General features: G+C 38.8%; 1 protein-coding gene across 4 annotated transcripts in view; it reads left to right on the forward strand.

The window, feature by feature from the left end:
- Positions 1-23,162, forward strand: part of LOC116046887 (ras-related protein Rab-26) — a 132,956-nt gene extending 109,794 nt beyond the window's left edge. For 3 of the 4 annotated variants that reach the window (XM_035997491.1, XM_035997490.1, XM_031295359.2), the window contains 4 exons: positions 7,741-7,806; positions 9,898-9,954; positions 15,692-15,768; positions 22,305-23,162. In XM_035997491.1, the coding sequence (XP_035853384.1) occupies positions 7,741-7,806; positions 9,898-9,954; positions 15,692-15,768; positions 22,305-22,407 (303 nt within the window). In that variant the 3' untranslated portion in view covers positions 22,408-23,162. The remainder of the gene's footprint in view (positions 1-7,740; positions 7,807-9,897; positions 9,955-15,691; positions 15,769-22,304) is intronic. The other variant, XM_031295360.2, reaches the window with a different exon arrangement.
- The last annotated feature ends 2,635 nt before the right edge of the window (positions 23,163-25,797 follow it).

Consider the following 25,797-nt stretch of genomic DNA (forward strand, 5'->3'; position numbering starts at 1 on the left):
ATTTATAGCATATCATTTATATGATTCACATTCAAATTAGACAAAGCCCCAAGACATCTTGATGGCTACAAAATGTAATACTTAAAATGCCGGTTAACTTCCTGTTACCCCGGAAGTCATAGACCCATTTAAACCCGAGGATTGCGGCAAACTTTCCTTTAGAACAAAGAGAGCACATGCTGGTAAGACAAATCATGTTACCCTCTGTTAGCTTTTAAACTCAATAAACGACACTAGTTAACAAAGGAACAAGTGTTGTGTGATTATTGTAACTGAACATGTTTGTGAAATAAACTGTAGGGTTTTAAACAATAGAAAATTATGTATTGATGGATGTTGCTATAGCATTTAAATCACTGCAGTATTAGATGTTAAATGTTAAATGTGTACACAAGAAAGCTACAGGATAACTGAGGAATTTGATAAATGACTAGGTTTACAGATTATTTGACAACAGTGTGTGGTAATTAACAGAACATATGAACACGCTAAATAAACCTATGCAGGCAACATTTACATTCAGTCTCTGAGAGAAAAATAGGTAGCGCATCGCTAGCGTGACGGCAGCCATGCGCCCCGTCACACAGCTGTAGACAGGAACGTGGGGAAAGGGAGGGTGGACGACATGCAGCAAAGGGCTTCAGGTTGGAATCGAAATCCAAAAAATGGTTTTACCAAAGTAAACATGATGCACCAGCATGTTAGCATTAATATTGTGTGCATGCTAGCATGCTGTTGTTAGCATTTAGCTCAACACACAACCAATGTACAGCCTCAAAGACTGTAGAAGAAACTTTTTGAAATCAGTGGGAGCAAGGTTTATTTCTTGACTTGTGGGGCATTTGGAGACACATTGGTACTACTAATGAGCTAATCTGTTTTGAAGAAACCCACAACGTCCAGAGAGCTGTAGCAACTATGCAAATTAGGATGTGACATTTTCTAGTGACTCCAGTGACCGCTGCAAACACTGTCTATAATTGATTTGATAAAACGTTTTTACTTGGCATAGGTTGCACTCTTGTCACATTTCTAAGTTGTTTGCTGGCCCTCAGGAAGTACCGGGCTGTAAAGCAAATTGAACGTAGTGACCAAACAGTGGAACTACTTACTCCCTTACACTTACTACCATAACTCCCAGCCCGTCACTTGATGCCATCTGACATTTACCCATAGACTTACATGGTGAAAGACAAGTCTGTTTTTCGAGCGTCACAACCTCTGCGAAATCCACCCGTTTCACTATCAGAATTTTATCCATTTGGTTCTAAAGATTTGCTAAACCGGAAGTAGCCGGCCAGCTGAAGTCTCTAGTGCACCTGCTGTATCGGCCAGAGAGTGCGGAAGCAGTGCAGGTCATCCAGGCAATTGTATACACTGTTTTGGCTCCATGATGGCTTCATGCGGCACTGATCAACTTTGATGGGAATGAACGGGGCTCAGACTCAAACGCAATTTCCGGTTGTTACGATACTGCCATGGTTGTTTTCTGATGGCTAAAAATAAGCACCCAGCAAATTGATTAAGTTTAGTAGCCCCTTTATAAACCTACAGCCATTCAGTCTCCCTTTGTACAAAATGTGGTGGTTGGACACAGTCAAAAGGGTCAACCGAAAGCTGCACCGAAGCTGGAAATCGGACTGCATGTCACAAGCTATCACATGTAGACCCACATACAGTGGCACTCATACGTTTATGAACCCATGCTAAAGTTGACTAAAAAGAGGAATAAAAAAATCATCTTTTGGAAATTGATCTTAATGCCTTAATTTAAAAAAATGAGGAAAAATCCAACCTTTAAGGACACCAATTTTCTTTGAATGAATAATGTATCATAAATAAATGTTCTTCCTTAAAATACAGGAGCCATAAGTAAGTACACCCCTATGTTAAATTCCCATAGAGGCAGGCAGAATTACATTTTTAAAGGCCAGTTATTTCATGGATCCAGGATACTATGCAACCTGATAAAGTTCCCTTGGCCTTTGGAATTAAAATAGCCCCTCATCATCACATAGCCTTCACCATACCTAGAGACTGGCATGGTTTTATTTCAGTTAGCCTAATAGCTGGTTTGATTTGCATTGAGAGATGATTTTATGGAAAAGTACCCCATGTCAATATCTAGGTATGGTGAAGGGTATGTGATGATGTGGGGCTATTTTAATTCCAAAGGCCAAGGGAACTTTATCAGGATGCATAGTATCCTGGATCCATGAAATAACTGGCCTTTAAAAATAAAAATCTGCCTCTATGGGAATTTAACATAGGGGTGTACTTACTTATGCCCCCTGTATTTTAAGGAAGAATATTTATTTATTTACAATACATTATTCATTCACAAAGAAAATTGGTGTCCTTAAAGGTTGGATTTTTCCTGTTTTTTTGTAATTAAGGCATTAAGATCAATTTCCAAAAGATGATTTTTTTATTCCTCTTTTTAGTCAACTTTAACGTGGGTTCATAAACTTCCGAGTGCCACTGTACACATATGCACGTGTCCTCCTCCCATGCTGCCACATGCTGTTTAACTTCTAAAGCTCAGTGTCGACAGCGAGCCTTTTGAAGTTTGATCACTTTCAGCACAGAAGCCACGTTCCTGCTTTCACTTCCTCATAATCCACCCACAGGCCGCTGAGATCTTCCAAGGCTGTGTGATTAATTGGCAGGTTCGCATACTGTCAAAGAGTCGGGGCTGCTAGGTGAGCGCCCTGTACATTAATCTCTGTGTAATGAAGTGATGTAAACCCCCGAGGAGGGAGCGCAAAATACTGTAAACCTGTAGACGAGGGGAGGGATTACCGCTGATCCGAGTGGTATTCGTCTGATGATGCACTCCGAGAGAGATCGAGGGAGGCACAAGGAAATGTGTGTACTGTAAATTGTACAGTATGTGTGTAACTGTAAGAGAGACCTGACCTTTCTTTTGCTGTTTCACTCAATAGCAATAAAATAAATTTACCCCCCTGCTCCCTGCAAGTCAGAAGCGATCAATATGTGCTCATTGATGCTTGACATGTTAACAGCAGCTGTCTGCCCAGCTGGTTTCCACCTTTCTTTCTGGTTTTATTTATGTGCACATTATCACTCTTAGCAGCCTTTTCTCACCTGAAAATCTGAATCAAGGTCCACGCCAAGGTTCATGGTTTTTTTTTTACATTGCATACATTTGATCTGAGAAGTTCTGGTTTCACACTGCAGATATCCAAGCGCACTATTGAACTATAAATGACATAACTACGTCCTGTCGTCATTACATACGTTAGCTGCATTTCCTGAAACTTGTAATCATTTGGTTTGTAGACAGGCTTCCCTGACGCTTGGTCAGGACATCTTGGCGGCACGTCATTTTAAAATGTGCAAGTTAAGTTTAGGCAACAACACTACTTTGTTAGGTTTAGAAAAGATTGTGGTTTGGGTTACAATAAGTACGTTTATAAGTACGGTACACAATGTAAGTTAAGTTAAAATAAGTCAACCTTGACTTTTTGGACATGAACAGTGGTCAAAGTCCTGTGTTTTTTTTGGCCCATCCATCCACCCAGACCTCCTCCCTATGTAGACTTTTGCACTCTTTAGCATCATCTCACAGCACTCTACGTCATCTCACAGCACCGCGGTCCAAAGCCTAGCACGTAGTACAGAAGCTAAAGGGTGCATTGTGCATCAGTATAAGACACTAAGGGCCACTGACCAAGCTGCCATATTTGACCGGTGTTTTTTAAAAGGGAGATTATAAGGTCTACAGTAATACAAGATTTCAGAAATGGGGTGGGAATGTCTGAAGAGCCGGAGGAGGATTTGTATTCTTTTAATCTGAAGTAGACTGAGAGATTTGCTCACAATGGGAAAGCGCAGAGACCGGCTCAGCAGAGAGGTAAAGTATAGCTTTGTGGAACATGGAGAGATTTAAAGCCTGATCGCTCAGGTTTGGGAGCCAAATCATTTAAAAATCCCATCAGATTTTTTTAAGGGAAAGGCTCAGAGATCCAAGTCTAACAGCTGTTCACACGATTAGGGTTTGGAGCATAAGTGTGAAATGTCCCACATTTTGCTTAATTCTACACTGAAAAACATAAGGATGGAGTTGCAAAATAGTTCTATGCCATCTAGGGGTAACCCTGAATAGTAGAATATTCGATCGAAAGATACTGATTCGACGGCTGATTTCACAGTCAAATCCTCACAGAGGAGTAAAGCCAAGTTCAGACCAAACATTCATGACGAGATGAGTTCAAACTTGCAGCTGCTTAGACGAGCCGGTCTGCAACGTTCTGAAACCTGCAGACGAGACGGTGTATGATCTTCATAGCACGACTCTTTGTACTTTCGTTCTAACTTTCGACTTTTAGGCTTTTTTTAGTAGCTGGATATATCATTTGTTGCGTCTAAATATGAATGTGAATAACGTTAGTTATAGTGAGATACTTGCTACAGCTGCATTTCTAGTAGAGATGAAACAGCGAAAACGTTTTATTCCTCTGATTCACTGCTTTGTTCTAACGACGCTCGCTTTCTTCAGTCACTCTCTAGCTCGCTCAACCACATTACAGTGCTCGCGGGCGCTCGTTGAGCCTCCGTCCAAAACGCTGCCATTTCGACTGGCTGACAGCTTGTAACATAGAAATGAAAATGTATTATGGATCACTTTTTTTCTCCAGTTATGAAAGGATGATCATGCCATTTTGGCTACATGGGGGTGCTTAATGTCTGATTTTACATAGGTCTAGAACTACCTGTTTGCTCCAAATAATATACAGCCTATTGTGATATAAATATCAACATATTGCTGTAATAAAAATGTGAAAAAAGAAGCTTTTAATAAATCTTTTTAAATCCAACAACCCCGTGACAGATTTAATTTTCACTTTCCATGATCCATGACCGACAGTAGCAATTGAGTGTGCCATCCTTTATAATTTGTTATAACCCTTCATATAAGGCAATACATTCATAACATGTATGATTGGTTTTCTTGCAAAGAATGTTACGCTTAGGGTCTCAACAAAAACAGCATGATGTGATAATTGTCTAAATAGTTACACATTTTTGTGAAGGACATCTTTTTACAGCTTCCTGAATACAATTGTAATACTGATGAAATGTCCTTTTTTCTCTGTCATAACATCCTAACCTTCCTGTTCTCCTCCCTCAAACTGTAGAAGTGTTCTGACACAATCTTGAACCTCTCTTAAACGCTGACTTCACTGTTGCATAAGCTCTCCATTTCATTTCAAGTACCTCCATCTGACTCTTACCCAGGCTTAGCAGCAGAATCTCTGTCCTTCACGCAGGCTGTAACATTACACAAATTCAAAATACTAATCCTGTGATTTTCTGTGGCTCATTCTTTAGTATCTTTACTATGTGAAAATGAATTCTAACTTTTCAGGATTCTTAATGTACAATGGTTGGAAGTAAGATTGGATTTAGATTGAATCACATACAAATGCACACACAATACAATATCTGCCCAGAGAATGTTAATGGGCAGTAATTACCATAGCTGAAATGATTTCCATAATCATCTGGGCTAATTAGAAACATTAAAGTAGGGCAGCTACTCGGCTGTAATGTGAATTATTGTAGCCTGCATATATATTCCTATTTTTACTACTGACAGATGGTCAGTATAACAAGACACGGGCACAATGTCAAACTACATGTAGATATTTTTTGGGGGGTTGGAGCTAAATAGTTGGTGTTTTTTTCACATGCCCTTCCACTTTTTGTATCTTTTAACTACATGAAATTTTTATTTGAATGAATTTTATTAGTCTGGATTATAGTGGAGAGTTTTGAGTATCCCATTGTGAAGGCATTTACTCAAGTTGCACTTTGGAATAATTCATTTTGTAATTTGACATTGAAATTTTTTCATCTTTTGTCACAATGATCGTGAGGTAACCAGTAGAAATACAGCGTTCAAACTTTGATGCATTGTTTTGTTGGAGCCCCCTGCTTTGGCGCAGCAGCTGCGTCCTTGGAGTTTATTGGAGACAAAAATGTGTCTGAATGCAGACTAAAGATGCAGTCAGACTACATTTCACCAGGGGACATTTACCCCTCTAGTGGTGTTTCCGTTCAATTGCCAAGTGGATTTTAAGCGAACTTTTGAAATGTCACAAAAATTAAGCAAATTAAGTGCCTCAAACACTCAGAGATTTTTTTTAGTTAGTTGAAAGAAAAAATCTGTAGGAAACTGCACTTTAAAATGTCTTTAAACTCTCATTATTTTATTAGTGATGCCTTTTTATAATCAATTCAATGTTCACTTTGTTCAATAAAAGAATGATGGAAATGATTTCCTTTCATTTGTTTTAAATTCAACAAGCAATTTATTGTATATTAGCAGAATACTGAAAGCAGCAGAAAGACAGAACCAAGTACACTTTAACATCTGTTTATTTATGTCAAGTAATATCACAATATTCAACAACGTAATATCGCAAATCACATATTTTCCTCATATAGCGCAGCTCGAATGGGTTACACTTTATGTATGGCTGTAGCCACCAGTAAACAGAGTACAAGAAGTAGAGGTTGCGAACCAGAAACAAAAATGACGCCTTGGCCATCTAACCCATCAATGAGAGAAAAATGGACAGAGGTATTTAGGAATTTGTATTAATAGTTGTAATTGTTCTTTCATGTCTGGCAGTATTGGCCATGTTTCATGCTGTCCGACTAAGACAAATGTACGCTACTTTAAAACTTATTCAGCAAAGGCATTTCCATATCCTATTTAGTTCATCAACTCTTTTTCGTCAAAGGCATAATCCACCTCAAGTGAGCGTTAAAAACTTTTTGCACAATTGCATACGTTTTATCTAATTCTGCCATTTTTATTTGGCTTTGGCATGTATGTGCTGCAAGTTCCTGTTGCTAATAGTTGGACATAAGCAGATATTGATGTATTTGTGATAAGCTAATAAAAGCCAACAATATTAATGTGGCTGATCACGTATCGATGATGTTACCATTGATTGCTTTGATAAGCAGGTCAGTCTCATTGTTCAACAAATGTTGTTTATGCATAATATCTGTCTATTACAACCTCCCAGGAATGTCACATCTACATGTGTTGTTCCCACATACACAAAGAGCCTATCATAATTGTATTACCTTTAATCAGTGTACTGGAATATTTCCAGGCACATTCATTTGTTTGTTTTCTGTGGATGAAATTAAATGAACTACAGTGAAGACTGACCTGTCCAATACGAATCAGGTCTGGAAGGACTGCAACCATTTAAAAAAAAAAAAGTTCTGCTCAGTGACATCACTGGTCATTTTTAAAATTTTGTGTCTTTGCTGTAGTGAACTACCTTCAAGATTTCTATGAAAAGTGCATGTGAGAAGAGAATCAGAGTACCAAAGACCCCCAGAGACATTATGGGTGTTTTAACCAAGTCAGGTTAAAAGAGAGCCAGTATACTACTGGCCTATAATTGGAAGAAGATGGATGGATAGAGATGCAGGGGGGGAGAAGAAGGGTGAAGAGGGGATCTACAGGGAATAAGGGAGGAAAAGACAAACTGCACCCAGTGAACAATAAATGAATCTTTTGTCCTTCTCACTCTCTCCCTCTCTGTGGATCCATCCATCTCCTTTGTCACCACTATATATCTCCAATCCCTCCCCTGTATCGTGCCTATCTCCTCCGTACTCTCTCCTTTCCCTTCCTTCCTTTCCCATTTTTTGGATTTCTTCACCACTCTGTGCTCTTTCCGTCTCCAGGCATGGCTGACAGAGATCCATGAGTACGCTCAGCAGGACGTGGTCGTCATGCTGCTGGGCAACAAGGTGAGACCTTGTTGCCAATACTGGAAGATGGATGGACAGATGGACTCATAGAGGGTGGAAAAGGAGGGATCATAGAGGGAGATATCAGAGAATCGGAGTGTAGCGATGGATTTATGGATGTGTCTGGAAGGAGGGAAAGAGATGTAGCTACTTTATATGTATTGCAGACTGGATTTTCAAATGTCCACATTCAAATTTTGTTTACAAACAAAAAAGTGTTTACTGGTCATTTCAACAAATAGGCTATCCTGTTGGAAGAGTGACAATAGATCAATTTATCAAAGCTTAACTAATCACTATTTGATATTTTTTGTTAACAATGTATCAAATGACTATGTGTAATATGAACAGAGGCCACCCACAGAGAATTATCACCCAACTCTACAGTTCCACTCAGTTCTATGGAGCTTAGCATCATTAAGGCGCTGACGCACCAACTGGATTATCGGCCGTCGGACAGTCTGGCGAGGTCGGCGACAGTCTGTTCGGTGTGTTCCGTGCCGTCGTCAGTCGGAGGAGCCGTCGGCGTTCATTTTGGCCGATTTGACTTGTTGAATCAGCCAGTGGGCAGTCGGACTCAATGACCAATCTGATTGGTGGAGTGCTAGCCCTTGAGTAGCGAATAGTGCACAAGCTGACAACGCCAGTATCTTCTTATTACTAGCCATCGTATTTTCTTCCGTTCAGCGAGTAATGACAACAACGATCCTTCTTGACTACTATCAACACTCTCTGATGAAAACAATGACTGACGACAGCATGCTCTGTGTTTACTAGGTGTAGAGAGATGTTCCGTCATTTCTGGTTAAAATTTTTTGGGCAGCAATACAGATTAGCGCCGCCTGCTCTTATGGAGACATATTACATCTTGCGCACGTGCAGAACGTACGCTCAAGTTGGCGTCGCTTCATGTGTTCCGAGGCACTTTTTTGACCTCGGGGAGCCGACTGATCAGTCCGACTACCTTTTCTGCCGACGGTCACCCGTCGGGTTGGTGTGTCAGAGCCTTTAAGCTTTCGGTTTTCGACTGTACCATTTTGCTTCACCAGCTCTCTTGTCAACCTTGGTTCCAGTCTCAGCAGTTAGCTGTTTTCCGTAAATAAGCTCTGACGAATTCAGTATACGCAACCTGTTCAGCTCTAAATGGCAAAAGGTTACGGCAACTAGTTGCTAAAAATGGGTGAATGTTTAGCTGAAGAGCTATCTAAAGCTGATGAGATGAGACTTAGGCGTTGATGGTGAGTAAAACACAACAAATGAGATTTGGCGGCCTGAAACACAACTAAAAATAAATGCTGTTGCTCTGTAGCTTCTGAATGTGTAAATCGGCAATGTTTGCTAACACGTCCTTAATATCAACTTTGACAATGTTGCTCCTCAACCTTGTTTGAAGCCACAGCAGGCTGCTGTTTTCAACGAAAAAGCTCTGTTAGCCGACTGTACGCCCCCTGACCACCAAACAGCAGGCAGACAAAGTTAACGACTAGCTGGTAAAGGAAGTTGGGCATTTAAATTCAGCAGCCTAAAAAGCTCACATATTTTTCTCAAGTTGGTGGAGACCAAAGCAGAGCTAAAATAGGGGGGGATATTGCTCATAAGGTTAAGGCTCCAAATTAATTGTCATGTTTTTCCACGTCTATTAAAGCTGTACATAGGCAACTATTTGCTAGCAAGTTAGCCATAACAGCTTTGTAAGGCGATCAAATGCCAGATGATGTATTCTTAGCTTGTTATGGAGCTCCCCTGAATCCTAGTGAATACAAAAAGCTATTTAGCAGCTTTAATCAACATCTCCTACATCTTATTTATGTGACATTTATGTCCAAATTATTATATTATTATATTATTTTTCAGGGGAGGTGGTCATGAAAATCCAAACCAAAAATTCAAATAATGTTAAAGTAGCTGGTAAAACATGAAAAATGACTAGGTATTGAAATGTATGCCGTAAGAGAGGAAAAGTGATGTAGTGTCAAACATGGACAGCAAAAAGCTGTGAATTCCCTGATAACCATTACCCACTCTCCAAACACAGTGTGTCAGTGTGAGCTACAGTTTCTAAATTGATATTGTGCGTCCAATGTGTTCTAGGTTGACTCGACACATGACAGGATGGTGAAGCGAGAGGAGGGAGAGAAGCTGGCAAAGGTGAGCTTCACAATGCACACACACACATTCATTTTGACACATGTAACAAGGATAAACGACTTGATGTGCTCTGCCCACGCAAACACGTGGACCCTGAAACCATGTAGCTGCTGTGTCTTGATTAGTTTGTGTAATTACGTAATAATGGAGGCACATAATGTTGTTGTTCAGAATAAATGAGGGGGGCTTGCTAACTTAATTTTCCAAGCCGGTTCGCTCATATAAGCTCTGAGAGGCGTGTTAGAGTAAATGCAAACAGTAGTGGTATGGAGAAGCTGGAATATTGATTTGTGTACACACACACACACACACACACACACACACACACACACACACAGAATGAGATAACTACACCTGGGAGCATCTTTCATTAATTACACACTATTTTCTTTCTCTGGAGAGAAAAATTGTTTTTAAAAGCCAGAAATCTCTGCATCCATCAAAATGAGGGTAAAATTATTGGTATTCATTATCAACCCTCCCATCCCTCTCCTGGTACTTTAAACTAGAGCTGGGGCGATATGGAGAAAATCAAATATAACAATATATTTATATATTATATATATATATATATATATATATATATATATATATATATATATATATATATATATATTAATATATCAAATTGGTGCTTTCACAAGATATTTACAAAATGAGATTTTAAATAAATAATTATAAGTAATGTGGATATATAAGTGAGTAAAGGCACAAAAAAATCCCGCTAGAACACTCTGGTAAGTTCAGAAAGCTACATTACTTTAATGTAATGCAGCCTTTAAAACCAGGAAAAGACAACACTTGTGTCATATTGTGATCTTTATTTCTTGCAAACAGAACAAGATATAATTTTTGAAACACTCGATACAAGCAAAATATCCTGAAATGTTCTGTCTACATACATAGTGCAAGTATAAAACTCATATAAGAGAGAACACTTCAAATTGAAAAACTTCAAAACTGGGATTGGTTGTCACCAGTGTCAAACCAGTTTAAAGAATATTGTGATTCAGTGAACTTAACTCAAATCATAGACACACATACAAGACTTAATCTTAAGAACCCAAGCAAATCCACTCTTATTGATGTCATTCTAACAAATAAACCCCATAAATTCACCCACATAGGAATTTTTCCAGATGACGTCAGTGATCACTGTGCTGTAGCAGCTATACAAAATTGTAAGATTCCAAAAGTAAAACCTAGAATTATTTAAAAAAAAAGGAGTTTTAAGAACTTTGATATTCAAGGTTTTTTGCATGATGTGTCTGCATGTGACTGGGATAAATTGGTTTTAATATCTGAAGTGAATTCTGCTTGGCAGTATTTCCATACAATATTTTTAAAGGTGATAAATAAACATGCACCAATTAAGAAATTTAGAGTGAAGGGCTGTGATAATCCTTGGTTCACCGAGAAATTGTCAAAACTTTTTCATGAAAGGAATTCAGCCTGGGCCAGAGCTAGAAAAACTGGCCAAGATAAGGACAGGGTGGTTTTTAGAGCCCTGAGAAATAGATGCACAGCCCTAGTTCGCAAGGCGAAATCTGAATTTTTATCTTAATGAAACATCAAGAAATTTAAATAACCCAACTAAGTTCTGGAAAACTTTCCCCTACTCAATCATCAAGTGGTTTCCCGAACCAATTAACAATAAATGAAAGGCAAATAACCGATAGAACCGAGATGGTAAATTGCTTTAACAAGCATTTTGTGTCAGCTGGATCTATATTCAATGGATCTTCTGATCAACATCTTTTGAATGTATCTAACTCAATGGGAGAATATAGTCCTAGATTCAATTTTACGCCTATTACGAGTCATGAGGTCTTAATGACCTTGAAAAATTTGGATACTCGTAAATCTGCAGGGCCTGATGAGATTGAAGATATATTTTTAAAATTTGCAGCAGAAATCATTGCTGACCCTTTGACATGTATTTTAAATTTATACAGAATATTGTTCCTGAAGATTGGAAATCTGCTATTGTATATCTATTGTCAGTGAGCAATTAAAACAGTTTCTTGTTGATAATAACATTCTATCTGTCTTTCAATCTGGCTTTAGAAAAAATCGTAGTACTGCCACCGCTACTATGAAAGTACTTAATGATATAATTAGTGCTTTAGATGATCGTAAATCATGTGCTGCGTTATTTATTGATCTAACAAAAGCCTTTGATGCAGTCAATCATGTTATCTTATTATCACGGTTGGCTTGCATTGGCCTCTCTGATGCTGCTATTGGTTGGGTCAGTAGCTATTTAAATAACAGATGTCAACGTGTTCTTCTAAATGACTACATGTCTGAGAAACTTACTGTTAACTCTGGTGTGCCACAGGGTTCTATTTTGGGGCCCTTGCTTTTTACAATATATATTAATAACCTCAGTGAAAATGTTATGAATGCCAATATACACATGTATGCTGATGATACCATTATCTACTGTTCTGCAAAATCACCTGCTGAGACAATTTTAAAGCTACAAAAAGCATTTGAAATTATTCAGCTCAATTTACATGCATTAAAGCTAGTTCTTAATGATAAGAAAACTAAATATATGTTTTTTAACAGAACCCGTAAGCATGGACCTTTCCTGCCTCATCTCCACACATTACAGGGCAGGCCAATAGAACTAGTTCCCTCGTACAAATACCTGGGATTTATATTGGAGAAAGACATGTCTTTTAAATTGCATATTGAGCAGTTAGTCATTAAATCGAAATTAAAGTTGGGCTTTTACTTCAGAAACAGTTCCTGCTTCACACAGAAAGTCAAGAAAAAATTGGTTGAATCTACCTTCTTGCCAATTTTAGATTATGGAGATGTGTTTTATAGACACTCCACAATGTCCCTGTTGAAATCTTTGGATTCTGTGTATCACTCAGCATTGAGATTTACAACCCATGCCAAGTACTCTACCCATCATTGTGTATTGTATGAAATGGTAGGTTGGCCCTCACTCAACACAAGAAGGCTCAAACATTGGTTGACCTTTGTGTATAAATCAATAACAGGACATACTCCTTCATATTTAACTACACTCTTAACATCTAGTAGATCAGAACATAATCTAAGATCAAGTAGATAAATACTGTATGATGTTCCACAAACTAAAACAGAGTTTGGAAAAACTGCTTTTTGTTACAGTGCTCCAACTTCATGGAATGAGTTACAAAATCAGCTAAAATTGCAGGTTTTAATTTCACATACTGAATTCAAGTCCCGCCTACATCAACTATATCAACATGTTTGCACTTGTTTTTAAAATGTGATTTTCTGTTTTTATTTTCTTATTTATTATTGCTGTCCATCCCTGTCTGTCTGTTATTTATTGTATGTTAAAGTGTATTTTTATGTGCTGCCTTCTTGGCCAGGTCTCACTTGTAAAAGAGATTTTAATCTCAATGTGATTTTTCCGTGGTAAAATAAAGGTTAAAAAAACAAAACATTAAAGTGCTCATATTATGCTCATTTTCAGGTTCATAATTGTATTTAGAGGTTAGTACTAGGGATGCACGATTATGGCCAAAATGATAATCACGATTATTTTGATCAATATATTGATCACGATTAATTATCACTATTATTTGTTGATTTTAACCAAGACAAATTTTATTGTCACATAGGCTAATTATAACTGCTTTCACATCCATATTGTGCTACATTCCTCCTTTGTTGAAGGATACTATGAAGGAGTATGCCATATCAGCTGTTGTGCGACCGCTTTTCACACATGCGCGTTTGCCGTGAAAAGATACAGACAACGCAATTTTCTATTCATGTTAACGGCGCATGTTAAAATCCGATGCCAATAGGGCACTGGTGCCTGGTATTTACCGGACGAAATAGCAACTCGGATTACGGTGCCACATAAATGTCTGCGTTGCGCTCTGATGCTCCAAAACAGACGTTACAGGCAAAAGAAACATCGCTGCATGTCACGCTAGTAAACACTAATAACACGTTACACAGCAGGTAATGTAAGCCTACCGTTAGCTACAGTAGTAACTGGATTAAACACGGCTAAAATGCTGACAGCTAAACGGTGTAGTGTGACTGTATTTCACTGTAGAGGATTCCAACAGCGGGACGTACAACAGCCTGCCGCTAAAGCTATGAGCTAAAAGACTCAAACTAGCACTGGTCACTGCTGTCTGAAAAACAACACAGACAGGACAAAATGTTGCATTTACTGGTAAACTGGTAAACCTTGTGACGACTTATGACCGACTGCTACCTGTTGTGGAATTTTCCTCACGTTACTCTGTCCTCTGTGACTGTCTACAGCTAAACTAAACTGCGCGGTGCAGGGAACAACTCTGATTGGCTCATGGAGGCACGCGATCAGAGAGTGGTTTACGGAGCTTTGGAGAAAAAAAAAACTTTGATACAGAGCGTTCTATGAACTGAATGAAGCATTTTAAATATCACTCGTTCACGTGAATTTGATCGTGGGAAGCCAAAATTGTGATCGTGATTAAAATTCGTTTAATTGTGCAGCCCTAGTTAGTACTTTTACTTTTAATACTTTAAGTACATTTTCCTGATGATACTTACATACTTTTACATGCGAAGTACCTAGGTAAGGACTATTAGCCAGTCAGAAGCAGAGTATGAGGGTGTGCCACGCTAGCAGCTAGGCGAGCATTATAACGTGTGTTAGAAAGTGACGCACGTTCGTCACGGAAGTAAAGGCTGGACTACAATAGAGCTGTTTGGAGCAGTTTGTGAACAGTGTTTTCTGTTGGAGATGGTAAGTCCCTTTGGGGTGGATTTTGGGATATTTCACTTTGTAAACCTATAAAGTGCACAAAAAAGAAAAAACAATATCACAGTTTTAACACTGGGGAGCTAAAGATATATGTTAAAATGTTTAACACTGTACAAGCTGTTACAGTATTAAATGCTTTGTTAAGGGAGTGTTGAATTGAATGAATGTATTGTTTGAACTCATTGCTAAAGGCAAAGCATGGTTTCCTTCCAGTGAATTTACACTTATGAATATGAACTTTGGCCATTATAATACTATTATATATATACTCATGAGTATCTGTTTGTGGATTATTTCCCAGGAGAGCAAACACACATTCCTCCAAAGCAAGACAACACTCTCATTAATATGGTCCTGGGTTTTGTTTAGTTCCTGTTTTACTTTGTAGGGTCACTTCCCATGTGTCATGTCTTGTTTTACTTCCTGCCTTGTGTGTTTTCCCACCTTTCTGATTGTCTGCCCCGCCCTGATGTGTTTCACCTGTTCATCAGCCCTCGTGTCACCTGTTTCTCGTTACGACCCTCGCTACCTTGTGTATTTAGTCGGTGTGCTCCCTTTGTCTGCTGTCAGTTTGTGGTCCTGCTTTGTGTCAAGGCTTTCTGCCTGTGCCTAGTGCTCTGTTTCCAAATGTTCCTGGTTTTCCTCCCTGTTTTTTTTGGATTACTGCCTGCTTACTTGGACTGTAAGTTTATGTTTTATTATGAAATCATTGCAACTCTCTCTCTTACCTCCTCATTTCTTCTGCCATTTGGGTCCTAACCTGCTAATTCTGAAAACGTGACAAAACCGTAATTAATCTTGAACCTAATTGTTCCTGTCAGCGTCGGACATACAAGAGTGCCAAGTCCATATCACAAACACAACACACACACACACACACACACACACACACACACACACACACACACACACACACACACACACACACACACACACTTTAATAATAGATGTTTCTCTGTGCAGGAGTTTGGAGTGCCCTTCATGGAGACGAGTGCTAAATCTGGACTGAATGTGGAGCTGGCCTTCACTGCAGTGGCCAAGTGAGTCACACACACAACACCACAGTGTTTTTTTAGAATATGTTTTAAACTTTATCTTTTAAAGAATATGTAACTTTTGAGAGAAGCCGTTACACAATCTTCCTCTTACAAATCTTAGCATAAACACACCCCTCCTCAGTTCAATACACTGAGGTTATGCCCAATAGTTTTACTTGATTATGGTGGCTAATATAAACCAATGCAGTGCATTTTACATGCAGTTTAAAAACCCGATTTATATTCGGGTTAAGAAAATACCCCGGTTTCTCAAATGCCATGTAAACACCTTACCCTGGCTAAATCAGAGTTGTCATACCCCGGTTAACAGACCTAGGTAAGTCCTTTAGTAACCGAGGTATTCATGCATGTTTACACCTTAACCTTAGCTCGCATGCTCTGTAGGTTATAACTTCCCCACTCCGCTGCAGAGGTTTTTGACTCAGAAATACAAGAGAGCAGTTGGAAGCAACAGCTAAAAAAAACAGCAATAACAATAGCTTTAAACCTTTAAACCCACTGAGGACTTCGTCATGGCAAGTACTATCAAGAAGACCCATTTCTAGACGGACGAGGAGACACATCTTTTCATTTGTTGTGATTTTGACAAAGCTCAACCTGAAGATTTAAAGCCTTCTTCTGACCAGTTGTACATTGGTGGAGCACCACCTAATGTACCAGAGGTAGTCACTCCCGTAATGTTTCCCATTCTTCCCTTCATGCACACGGGGAGAACTGGCATCACCCGGTTATTCACTTAAGACCGTACCCCCGTTACTGCTGTGCATGTAAACACACTGAATAACAGTGGTGGAAGAAGTATTCAGATCCTTTACTTAAAGCTTTAGTGCGTAACTTTTTGATATTATTGAACGTACGTTACATTCAAGCCGTTGCCAAATTAGTTACTACAAAGCTAATCAAGACTATCAGCTCCACACAACTCTCTCTGTATTTCTCAGTATGGCTATGTTCAGAAGATTGTGGCGTCCGGTGACTTTCCTGCGCAGAAGCTCGAGTGAAGATAATGACCTGTTCTGAAGAGTCCATCATGTTTTTTCTCATTCCTCATGGGGGAGACAGAAACTACGCACTATAGCTTTAAGTAAAAGTACCAATTCCACACTGTTAAAATACTTACAAGTATAAGTCCTGCATTAAAATGTTACATAAGTAAAAGTATGCAAGTATCATCAGGAAATTTACTTAAAGTATTAAAAGTAAAAGTACTTTAAGTAATTTTAGTAACTGGAAACGATCCAAACAGTTCTGTCAATCAACTAAGTGTTGAATCGGCTAATCTTTTTTTAGCTGGACTTGTAGGCCTGTATATTGTTGGGTAGTTTTATTTTAGAATACATCATGTTTTAGAAACTACATGTGTTTTTGTGTGAAATCTTACTTTGTAAAGTAACTAAAGCTGTTAGATTAATCTAGTGGAGTAAAAGTACAACTTTTCTCTCTGAAATGTAGCGGAGTAGAAGTAGAAAGTGTCAGGAAAAGACTCAAATAACGTACAAGTACCTCAGATTTGTACTTAAGTACATTACTTGAGTAAATGTACATAATTACATTCCACCACTGCTAAATGATAGCAAACTTTAGATGGATATTGCTGTGTAACTAACGTTCACGAGTCAGTATGACAATTCTCTCTCTTTTGCTGCTTTTAGTATGCCACAGATAACCCTTTCAATGGCTTTATCACAAAAGTAAAACATCAAGTAATCACACCATACCTCACCAGACAGGAGTCAAGCTGAGACACGTTTAAAAGCTAAGAGCAAGATAGCCAATGCTCTTATCTTTAAAATAAGTCTGGTAATAATAGGGGAGAGGAGGGTTATTAGGATTTATTTCTTGACGTGACATGCATTGGCAATTGTTCCCTATGGCCATGGTATGATAATGGAAAAATGTCAAACTTAAGCATTCGAATAGACAGGCACACCACTATAAATTGAGCTGTTAACAGGGACAGCGGATGTAAAATAGCCTCCAGGCTAATTCTGGCACATTTTTATTTTTGTTTTTATTAGTGTGCATTGTCCCTGACAAATAAACCTGAAATAAAAATGAATAATAGATCAGTATCTAAGCCAAATGTTTATCTTTGACAGCAGCACATCTTATAGTATTGTTGTGCTTCTCTTTATATTTCTTAATAATGAGGATGCTATTTTCTAAATGTGTAGTGACGAGACAGTTTGTGTGGAGTTGTTTAACGTTCATAGCCTCGTTATTGTAACAGGCTGCCATGTTGGGGTGTTTCCAAGAATAGCTGGACAGTGTGGCACACAACGGGGTGAATATACAGAAACTGAGACCAGCTCTTTTCTTGTTGCTGTCCTCTAGCTCATGATAACACCTTTTCAGTTTTTACAACTTGCTCTTTTTTATCTGCTCTCCAAACTTCTCTAGCACCTCATCGGTCAATTTTCTAATTTCTAACTTTTCTAACTTTCTAATTACACTTTTCCTTGGCTTCTGTGATATTGAATCACTGAAAACCCCTGGCATTATGCATCTTTGATGTGCCTTAATTGTTCTATGTACATTTTGGTGTAGGACAGTGAAAGATAATGCAAGTTTCTCTAATATTCTAAGTCACATTCTGTCAGCTCTTATGAGCTAATTAAGACTTCAGCATAAAGTTCTTCTGGCTGTAGCTTCATATTTATTTGCCAGATATGGGAGTGGTATATGGGCTATCTTCTCATCTTACTTTAGACCAAAAAGCCAATAATTGTACTTTGTAAAAATGTCAGTGTGTGTATATATGTATACATACATACATACTCTCTGTTAAGATGTCTTTTGATGTTTACATTTAGTAAATATTAAAACCCATGTTTGTTTTTACGGCTGCACCAGTTCATTTAATGGAAATACTTAGTACACATTTCACCAAAATTCAACATTTTGTACCTTTGGCAACTTTAGGATCTTGGGCCCAATGTCCATTCTCTGGGGTTTAATGAATTTACTTTTATGAATCACACATTTAGGACAACACTCACAGGCAAATTCACAAAGAATGGATTGCGCCCGCCCATAAATTGCGCATCACTTGCCACCGCTATCTGCCCCATCTCAAAATCTGATTCACAAAATATATTGCGCTAATGATAATACAGCGCAAACCTGCCCGTAACGTTTTGCATTGGGGTACAATGAATCTGATTGCAAATATCCGTGTGGCAAAGAGTAAATGTTGGCCGTTGCGCCAAGAACACAGTAGGCAGAACAATGTATAAATAAATAAATAAGCAAGCTCGAGGTGCAGAGGCATTGCTCAAAACTTCAGGCAAGGGATTTAAAATTCAGAGATTTAATATCCCAGTCTGTCCCGTTTGTTTTCAAATGCACCTTCAGGATGTAAAAGAAGATGATTTGAGGCAGAGGACCCCGCCTTATAAATGTGCTTTATTACCACCAACTGTCTGAAGATGTTTATTATTTCACTGTGACTGTGTGTGGCTATTAGCGCTGATCTTTTTAAACTGGACGAGGCTTATTTGCATAGAAAGATGCCATTTGCGCCAAACGTATGCATATTACCTTATGTAAATACATGAAAATAGCACAGGAGCACTGAACCACCATTTTGCTTGCGGTACAGTTAGGGATGCATTTCACCCTGTGCAGGGGCTTTGAGAATTACAAGCTTTATCTTTTTCTTATTTGTGCAGGTTTAGCGTGCAATCCTTTTGTACATTGGCCTGTCGGAGTAGAGCCGTTTTTCCATATTTGGATCTTTACCCATCTGTCATTTAACGAGAACTGTTCAAACACATGTGGTTGAACCAGATTATAAAGATAATGAAACTGACAAACAAGCAATGGGGAAGCAATTAACACTAATTGATGAACCTATTTGAAGCTGATGGCAAAACAATTAACACCTATTTAATTACAAATTCACAGTTTGGGGTTTCCTCTTGCTAAACTCCTGGAATGCATCAACTGTGTGCACCAAACAGTTTTGAAATAGTACCGACTTGCAGCTGCAACACATTGATACAGTGACTATCTCAATCAAGTATCAAAGAACTTTAAGACTTTTTTTTTTTTCTGGAGTGGAAATCTGTTGCAGCCTGAAATTTCCAACCCAATTTCACAGAAATATGTGAAATGACCACAATCTCTTAACACCACATTCCATGGTGGCACGTTCTGTACTGTACGTGCAAAGCGACGCTTGGTCAGGTGCCTTTGGCATTTGTTACTGACGCAAAAAGTCTCCAAGTGTCTAGCCCTTTGGCGTCATATATAGGCACCCTTGGTCGGGACTCTTAGCGTCACTATTTGAGGCCCTGGGTTGGGATGTACATTTAACTGACATGCGGCACAAGAACGGGAGAGTTAGGTTTAGGAAAAGATGGTTTGTGGGGTTACAAAATGTACGTTTTTAGTGACACGCAGGACAAGAACGAGACATGAACCCCGGTCTCTTGGGTGAAAGTCCTGTGTTTGACCCATCCACCACCCCGTCCAACCTGCTTACGCGGATTTTCGGTCTTTCATACTACTCGCCACCGTTGTCGCTCCTAATACTACGTCATTTTACAGCGCCGCGGTCAAGCTGCTGATCTGCTCGGTGGGTTCCATACAGCCGCTTAAGGGTGATTTTTGTGTCGGTAGCCGATGCTGAGAGCCACTGATCAAGCGTCCGTATTTTACGAGTTGGGAATGAGAACGGGTTGGTACGTGCGCCACAGAAATGATTTAGGTTTAGGCAACACAACCACAAGGTAAGTCACGTACGTAAGTTGAAATAACTAAACTTTGACTTTTGCTTTCACACCGGACACAAACTGTGGTCATCTGGTTGAAAGTCCCGTGTTTGATTGGCTTCTCCATCCACCCCGGTCTCCTGGGTGAAAGTCCTATTTGACGCTCTTGGGACATCTTCCCGGTGCGTTCAATACAGACGCTAAAGGGTGATTTCTTTTTATTTATTTATTTTTTTTTACATTGGTATCTGACGCTGAAAGCCACTGACCAAGCATCAGTATTTAACGAGTTGGGCATGAGAACGTGTTGGTATCAAAGGTATGGCCAATATGCTTTCTCTCTCTCTACTGTGCTGTGTTGAACCAGGGAATTTGAGTGTCCACCACGACAAAGGTTCCTAACTGACTTTCCGTTGGCCGTGTTTCTATGGTGCTGGCACATTTGCCGCCACCCATTTAATAGGGTGTAACGAGGTCTTTGGCATTTCACGTATTTCTGTGAGATCAGGCTGGGAATTTCACATTCATTTAGCTAAAAACAATGGAAGGCTTTGGAAAATATGCCATTATGCTGAAGTGACATGTCCTCCTTTTTTTTTTTTTTTTTTTTTTCATAGGGACAGAGCATGTTAATAAACTTAAGTATTTGATTCAAAAAGCGCTTTTGCACACTTCTTTTTTTGGGGCAGGTGCGTCGGTAAAGGTTACTAGTTACACTTGTTGAAGAAGTCCCGCACACTATTAGCATGACAAGCCAGACCCACATCAAGATGTTGGGTCTGGGAACTCACCATTGACAGGGCTCAATCCCAGGGCGGGATAAATGGTTGTCTTTCAAATTCCCTCTGCACGCAATAGGATAGCGCTAAAACCAGGCAGAGCAACGAAGAAGGTAGCAGAGCTAGTTGATAGATTAAACTTTTGCCGTATCCGGTCGGCAAAACTCCGAACACATCTTCCTTTAAGAATGATTTCAGTGCCTTTCTTTTCTCAAAGAAAAGCTTAACTCCAAGTCTTCCAGAAGACCGCTGTTCCCAGCAGCCATAAGCCCGCCCACCGACTCTATACACGATGTGATTGGCCTGACTAGAGTTTGGTTTTTCCAGCTCACAAGCCAACGGAGAGTGCCTAGACCCCCCCCTGGCTGCAAATTAAATTTGCTGCCGCTAGGGTGCGTCTAGATTTCTAGGCTAGCACACTGTCCATTACGCATGCAAATACTTTATTTCACAACGTTTCGGTCACACAGACCTTCCTCAGGTGAATTTACACTTCACATTGAATTGTGTGCTCAAGTAGTTTGGTTCACTACTCTGAACCAGTCAGAATCTGCTCACAGGTGACGTAATTCGTTCACAAAAACATTCCATCATCTGTGAGTAACAAACAGAGGTAATGTCAGCTCTCTTTTAACGCAGTCAGAATATTGACAACCATTCTCCATTAACAGATATTAGAAATCTGACTTCAAATATACAATCTGATCAGTTCAAATACATAATTTAATGATGAAGACAATAAAAAAAGTACATGAAACTTAAAAGGAAAATATATTACAACATGATATTTAGGTTGAACACATCATTCAGGCCTTTGGGAGATAGTGTTTCTAATGTGAAAATCCAGTATGCTTCACGTCTTTTTAATAAAGTGCATTCATTAAATATTTGACTGCTATGACATGCTGTTGTAATATTCTATAATGCAAAAAACCCAGTGCTATTTGAATTCTGCCTTTGCCTCCACCTATTGTTAGTTAGGGTTAGCACCGCCTCATGCGTATTCTCTTTCTCTCTCTCTCAGAGAACTGAAGCACAGGACCATGAAGGAGCCCGATGAGCCTAAGTTTCAGCTGCAGCAGTACGTCGACAAAGAAATGAGGACTGTCGGCTGCTGCCGCACGTAGACCACATCCTATGTGTGTGTATGCGTGTGTGAGAGAGAACAGGTACATTGTATTAGAGTAGTAAATAACTGGGTGTGTCTGGGAATTATGACATTTGTCATTGTTTGTATCAACACATTTACCTAACAGGTTGGTATCAAAGGTATGGCCAATTTGCTTTCTCTCCCTGTCTCTCTCTCTCTACCAACCCACCTATCCTCTGCAACTGTGAATGTAATATATAACTCCTATCTACATGCTTGCACATACAAATGCATGTACACACACACACACACACACACACACACACACACACATACCTTTTGTATGTTTACTTCACAGCCCGTTTAATCCTTTTTTTCCCCCATCAGCGTGATGTACATATTTTTAAATGTCATTTTAATTTCGTGCCCTGGAGCTTTGTAGTTTGGAAATACCTGTCTTGTTGAAACAAGAAGAACATAGACACAAATATGTTGAATGTTAAATCAATCTGGTTAAAGTAATAGAAATAATTAGATCTTATCAACACGTTTGTATAGAAACTATTGCACCTAATGTAAGCTGCCAAATGGCACTGTGCACTGTTTATGTACAGGATATCATATAACTGTTTTTTAATACTTGTGATCATGACTATCATACTGATGTGTGAAATTTAATTTGAGCTCTTTACCTTTTTTATACACAGATTGTTTAGTTTAGGTATCAAGCTGTTATGCGAAGCATTTTAAACCTACATTAGTAATGAGTAGACCATATTAAATGTAAAAAAACAAATCATCAGCAAAGAGACTGCCTCTACTCTGCGTTTGCTTTATGGCATGAAACAAGAGGGTTCCGTTCTATTATAGAAAGCACTTCTAGCAGTCAATAATTTTTGAGAAAGGGGAAAGTCCCTTAAATGTCCCGTGCCGGGTGGTCCATTAAAGGGCCTGAGCCGCTGTCCCTCTTGCAATTTCAGTTGTGAAATACATATGTAAATGAAAAATAATTGTTATTGCTGTTATGTGTATGGATTTCAATTGTTACTTTCATAACTCATTCATTCTTACAGAAATGTGCGACTATGTGTACAGTCTTTGTATGCTATGGGGTGGGGGGGGGGAATTGTGCAGCCAAGAAATGTTGCCAATGGATTTTGGATATTTTGGTCTGTTTGTTCATAGTGCTCACATTTTTCCATATTTTTTTCGTTATTCATATTCTTTTCTGGCTGATATTTTTAAACGAACCTGGCAACACTGCAGCAGCTAGAAGGCTACTTGACGACGCTGGTCAACCAGTTAGTAGCAACGTATTCTCTCATTGCCAGACCTTCCTCCACAGCCCTGCAGAGTATGGTCTGGCTAGTCCACACAGCATTCCGGGATGGGAGAAAAACGTGCTCTGGTTAATTGGCAAAATCTTTAAACCAATCCCAATCTTCTTGGGCGGTGCTAAGCGCCGCACAGAGCAACGGTGCCGCTGCAAAATAGCCTCCGGAAGGAACATATTTTGGTGGAACATGTGTACGTTCAAAGGTTGGTTTAGCCGTGCAACAGAAAACTCAGATTGGACAGATAGTCAGGCTAGCTGTCTGGATTTATCCTGCAGAGATCTGAGTAGCAGTTAACCATAGTCCTCAGAAATCCACCAGAGTTTAGAATGCCAACACAAAGAAAGCAGAAGGTGACGGACATCTGGCCGAAAAGAAGGAATTTCTGGCAGCACCGGAGCAATCCCGGAAGTGGAAGGTCGTGGATATAGACTAATAGCAACGTAGTCTCCCATTGCCAGACCATCCTCCACAGGTGGGGATAAGAGCTGGCTGAGTCTGTGCACAGCACCGGAGCAAAAACATCGACACATCCCCGACCGTGACATCCAAAACACAAGATTCACTCTCAGTGGTTTCTGTGACATGAGAATTTCTTTGCAACACAGGTTGAAAAAGAAATCTCGATTCAAGGTCCACTTAGAGTAGCCTTTTCTGGAGCTTTCTACCACATCTCACTCTCTTCATCAGCACATGGAGTCGATCTTCTGATGAATACCAGATAAACCCCGTCAGCTTTAACAAAACTTTCAACAATACTGATTTATTCAATATTCCAAAAATCTACTCCATGGTCAGATGAAGACCGTGGGATGTGGTTAAAACTTCGAGGTAAAGCTAGTACGTTGACTTTAAATTAAGATTTTTTTTTCAAGTTAATTATTGCTGATTTGAGATAAGATGATCTATTATTCTATGCTTAATGTAAATACACAGTGCATTTTCAACTATACATAATATTGTATAAATGTCTTAAAATGCTACACCAGATATTAGATTTTTTTTTTCATTCTAAATTTAAATATTGATTTATTTAACATTCAAAAGTCCAAACTCAAAAACCTACTCCATGGTCCAATGAAGACGGTGAGATGTGGTTGTAACCTCCAGATAAAGCTAGTACGTTGACTTTGAGTTATTGATCTTGATTTTTTTTTTTTTTTTTTTTATTGAATTTTGCCAATTTAAGATAAGAGGATATAGTATTCTCCACATTTTGTAAGTACATAGTACATTTTCAACTATACTGTACATACTATTGTATGAATGTCTAAAACTGCTACACCAGAATTTTTTTTAATTTAATTATTTGTTTAAATGCTTAAAAATGTCTTGCATATATGCAAAGTGCCAGTGTTAAACTTTTCACTCGCGATGGACGGAGGTTTGACTGAACCCATTTCTCACTTGTTTCGTAGTACAGTACATGTTGTTGTGTAGAAATGTAGCCGTTGTTATTGGATCTTTGCTGAACTATGGCATTTCACAGGAATTTGTATCTTTTTTTTTTTTTTTGATGTTTATCAAATGTGGTTAAATAATGCTGTCTGCTTATGTTTAAAATATGAATTGTATCATAAAATACTATAAATACAGATTGAATTTGCTTACATTATATGGGTACACTAAACATTGATATACAGATTTTACTAGATTTTAATAGATTTTCAGTATAAATCAGAAGTACTTACATTATTGTTAACTTGTAACCTGTATACTGTTCTGATGTATCAATCTCCAGTGTTAACAATAAAGAATCAGTCAACAGAGAATGAGTTGTCGTTACCTGTGGATGAGCCATGATGAAGCTCACATGGATCTACACCGCCACCATCTGGCCGTCTTGATATTACAACACTGACATGGCTGTTTTTTTTTTTAATTATTATTCTAACCTTTTAACCAGGAGAAAACCCATTGAGATTAAAAATCTCTTTTTCAAGGGTGACATGGCCAAGACAGACAGCAGCATATAAAAAAACACGTTACAGACAAGAAACACAAAAGGACAAAGTTAACAGAACTAAAATAAAGCGAAACAATTCACGTTACATCAATTTAAAATAGCCATTTTTGTAACCAGGAAAAAATGA

Source organism: Sander lucioperca, chromosome 22 (assembly GCF_008315115.2).
Source record: "Sander lucioperca isolate FBNREF2018 chromosome 22, SLUC_FBN_1.2, whole genome shotgun sequence".
NCBI classification, from domain to species: domain Eukaryota; kingdom Metazoa; phylum Chordata; class Actinopteri; order Perciformes; family Percidae; genus Sander; species Sander lucioperca.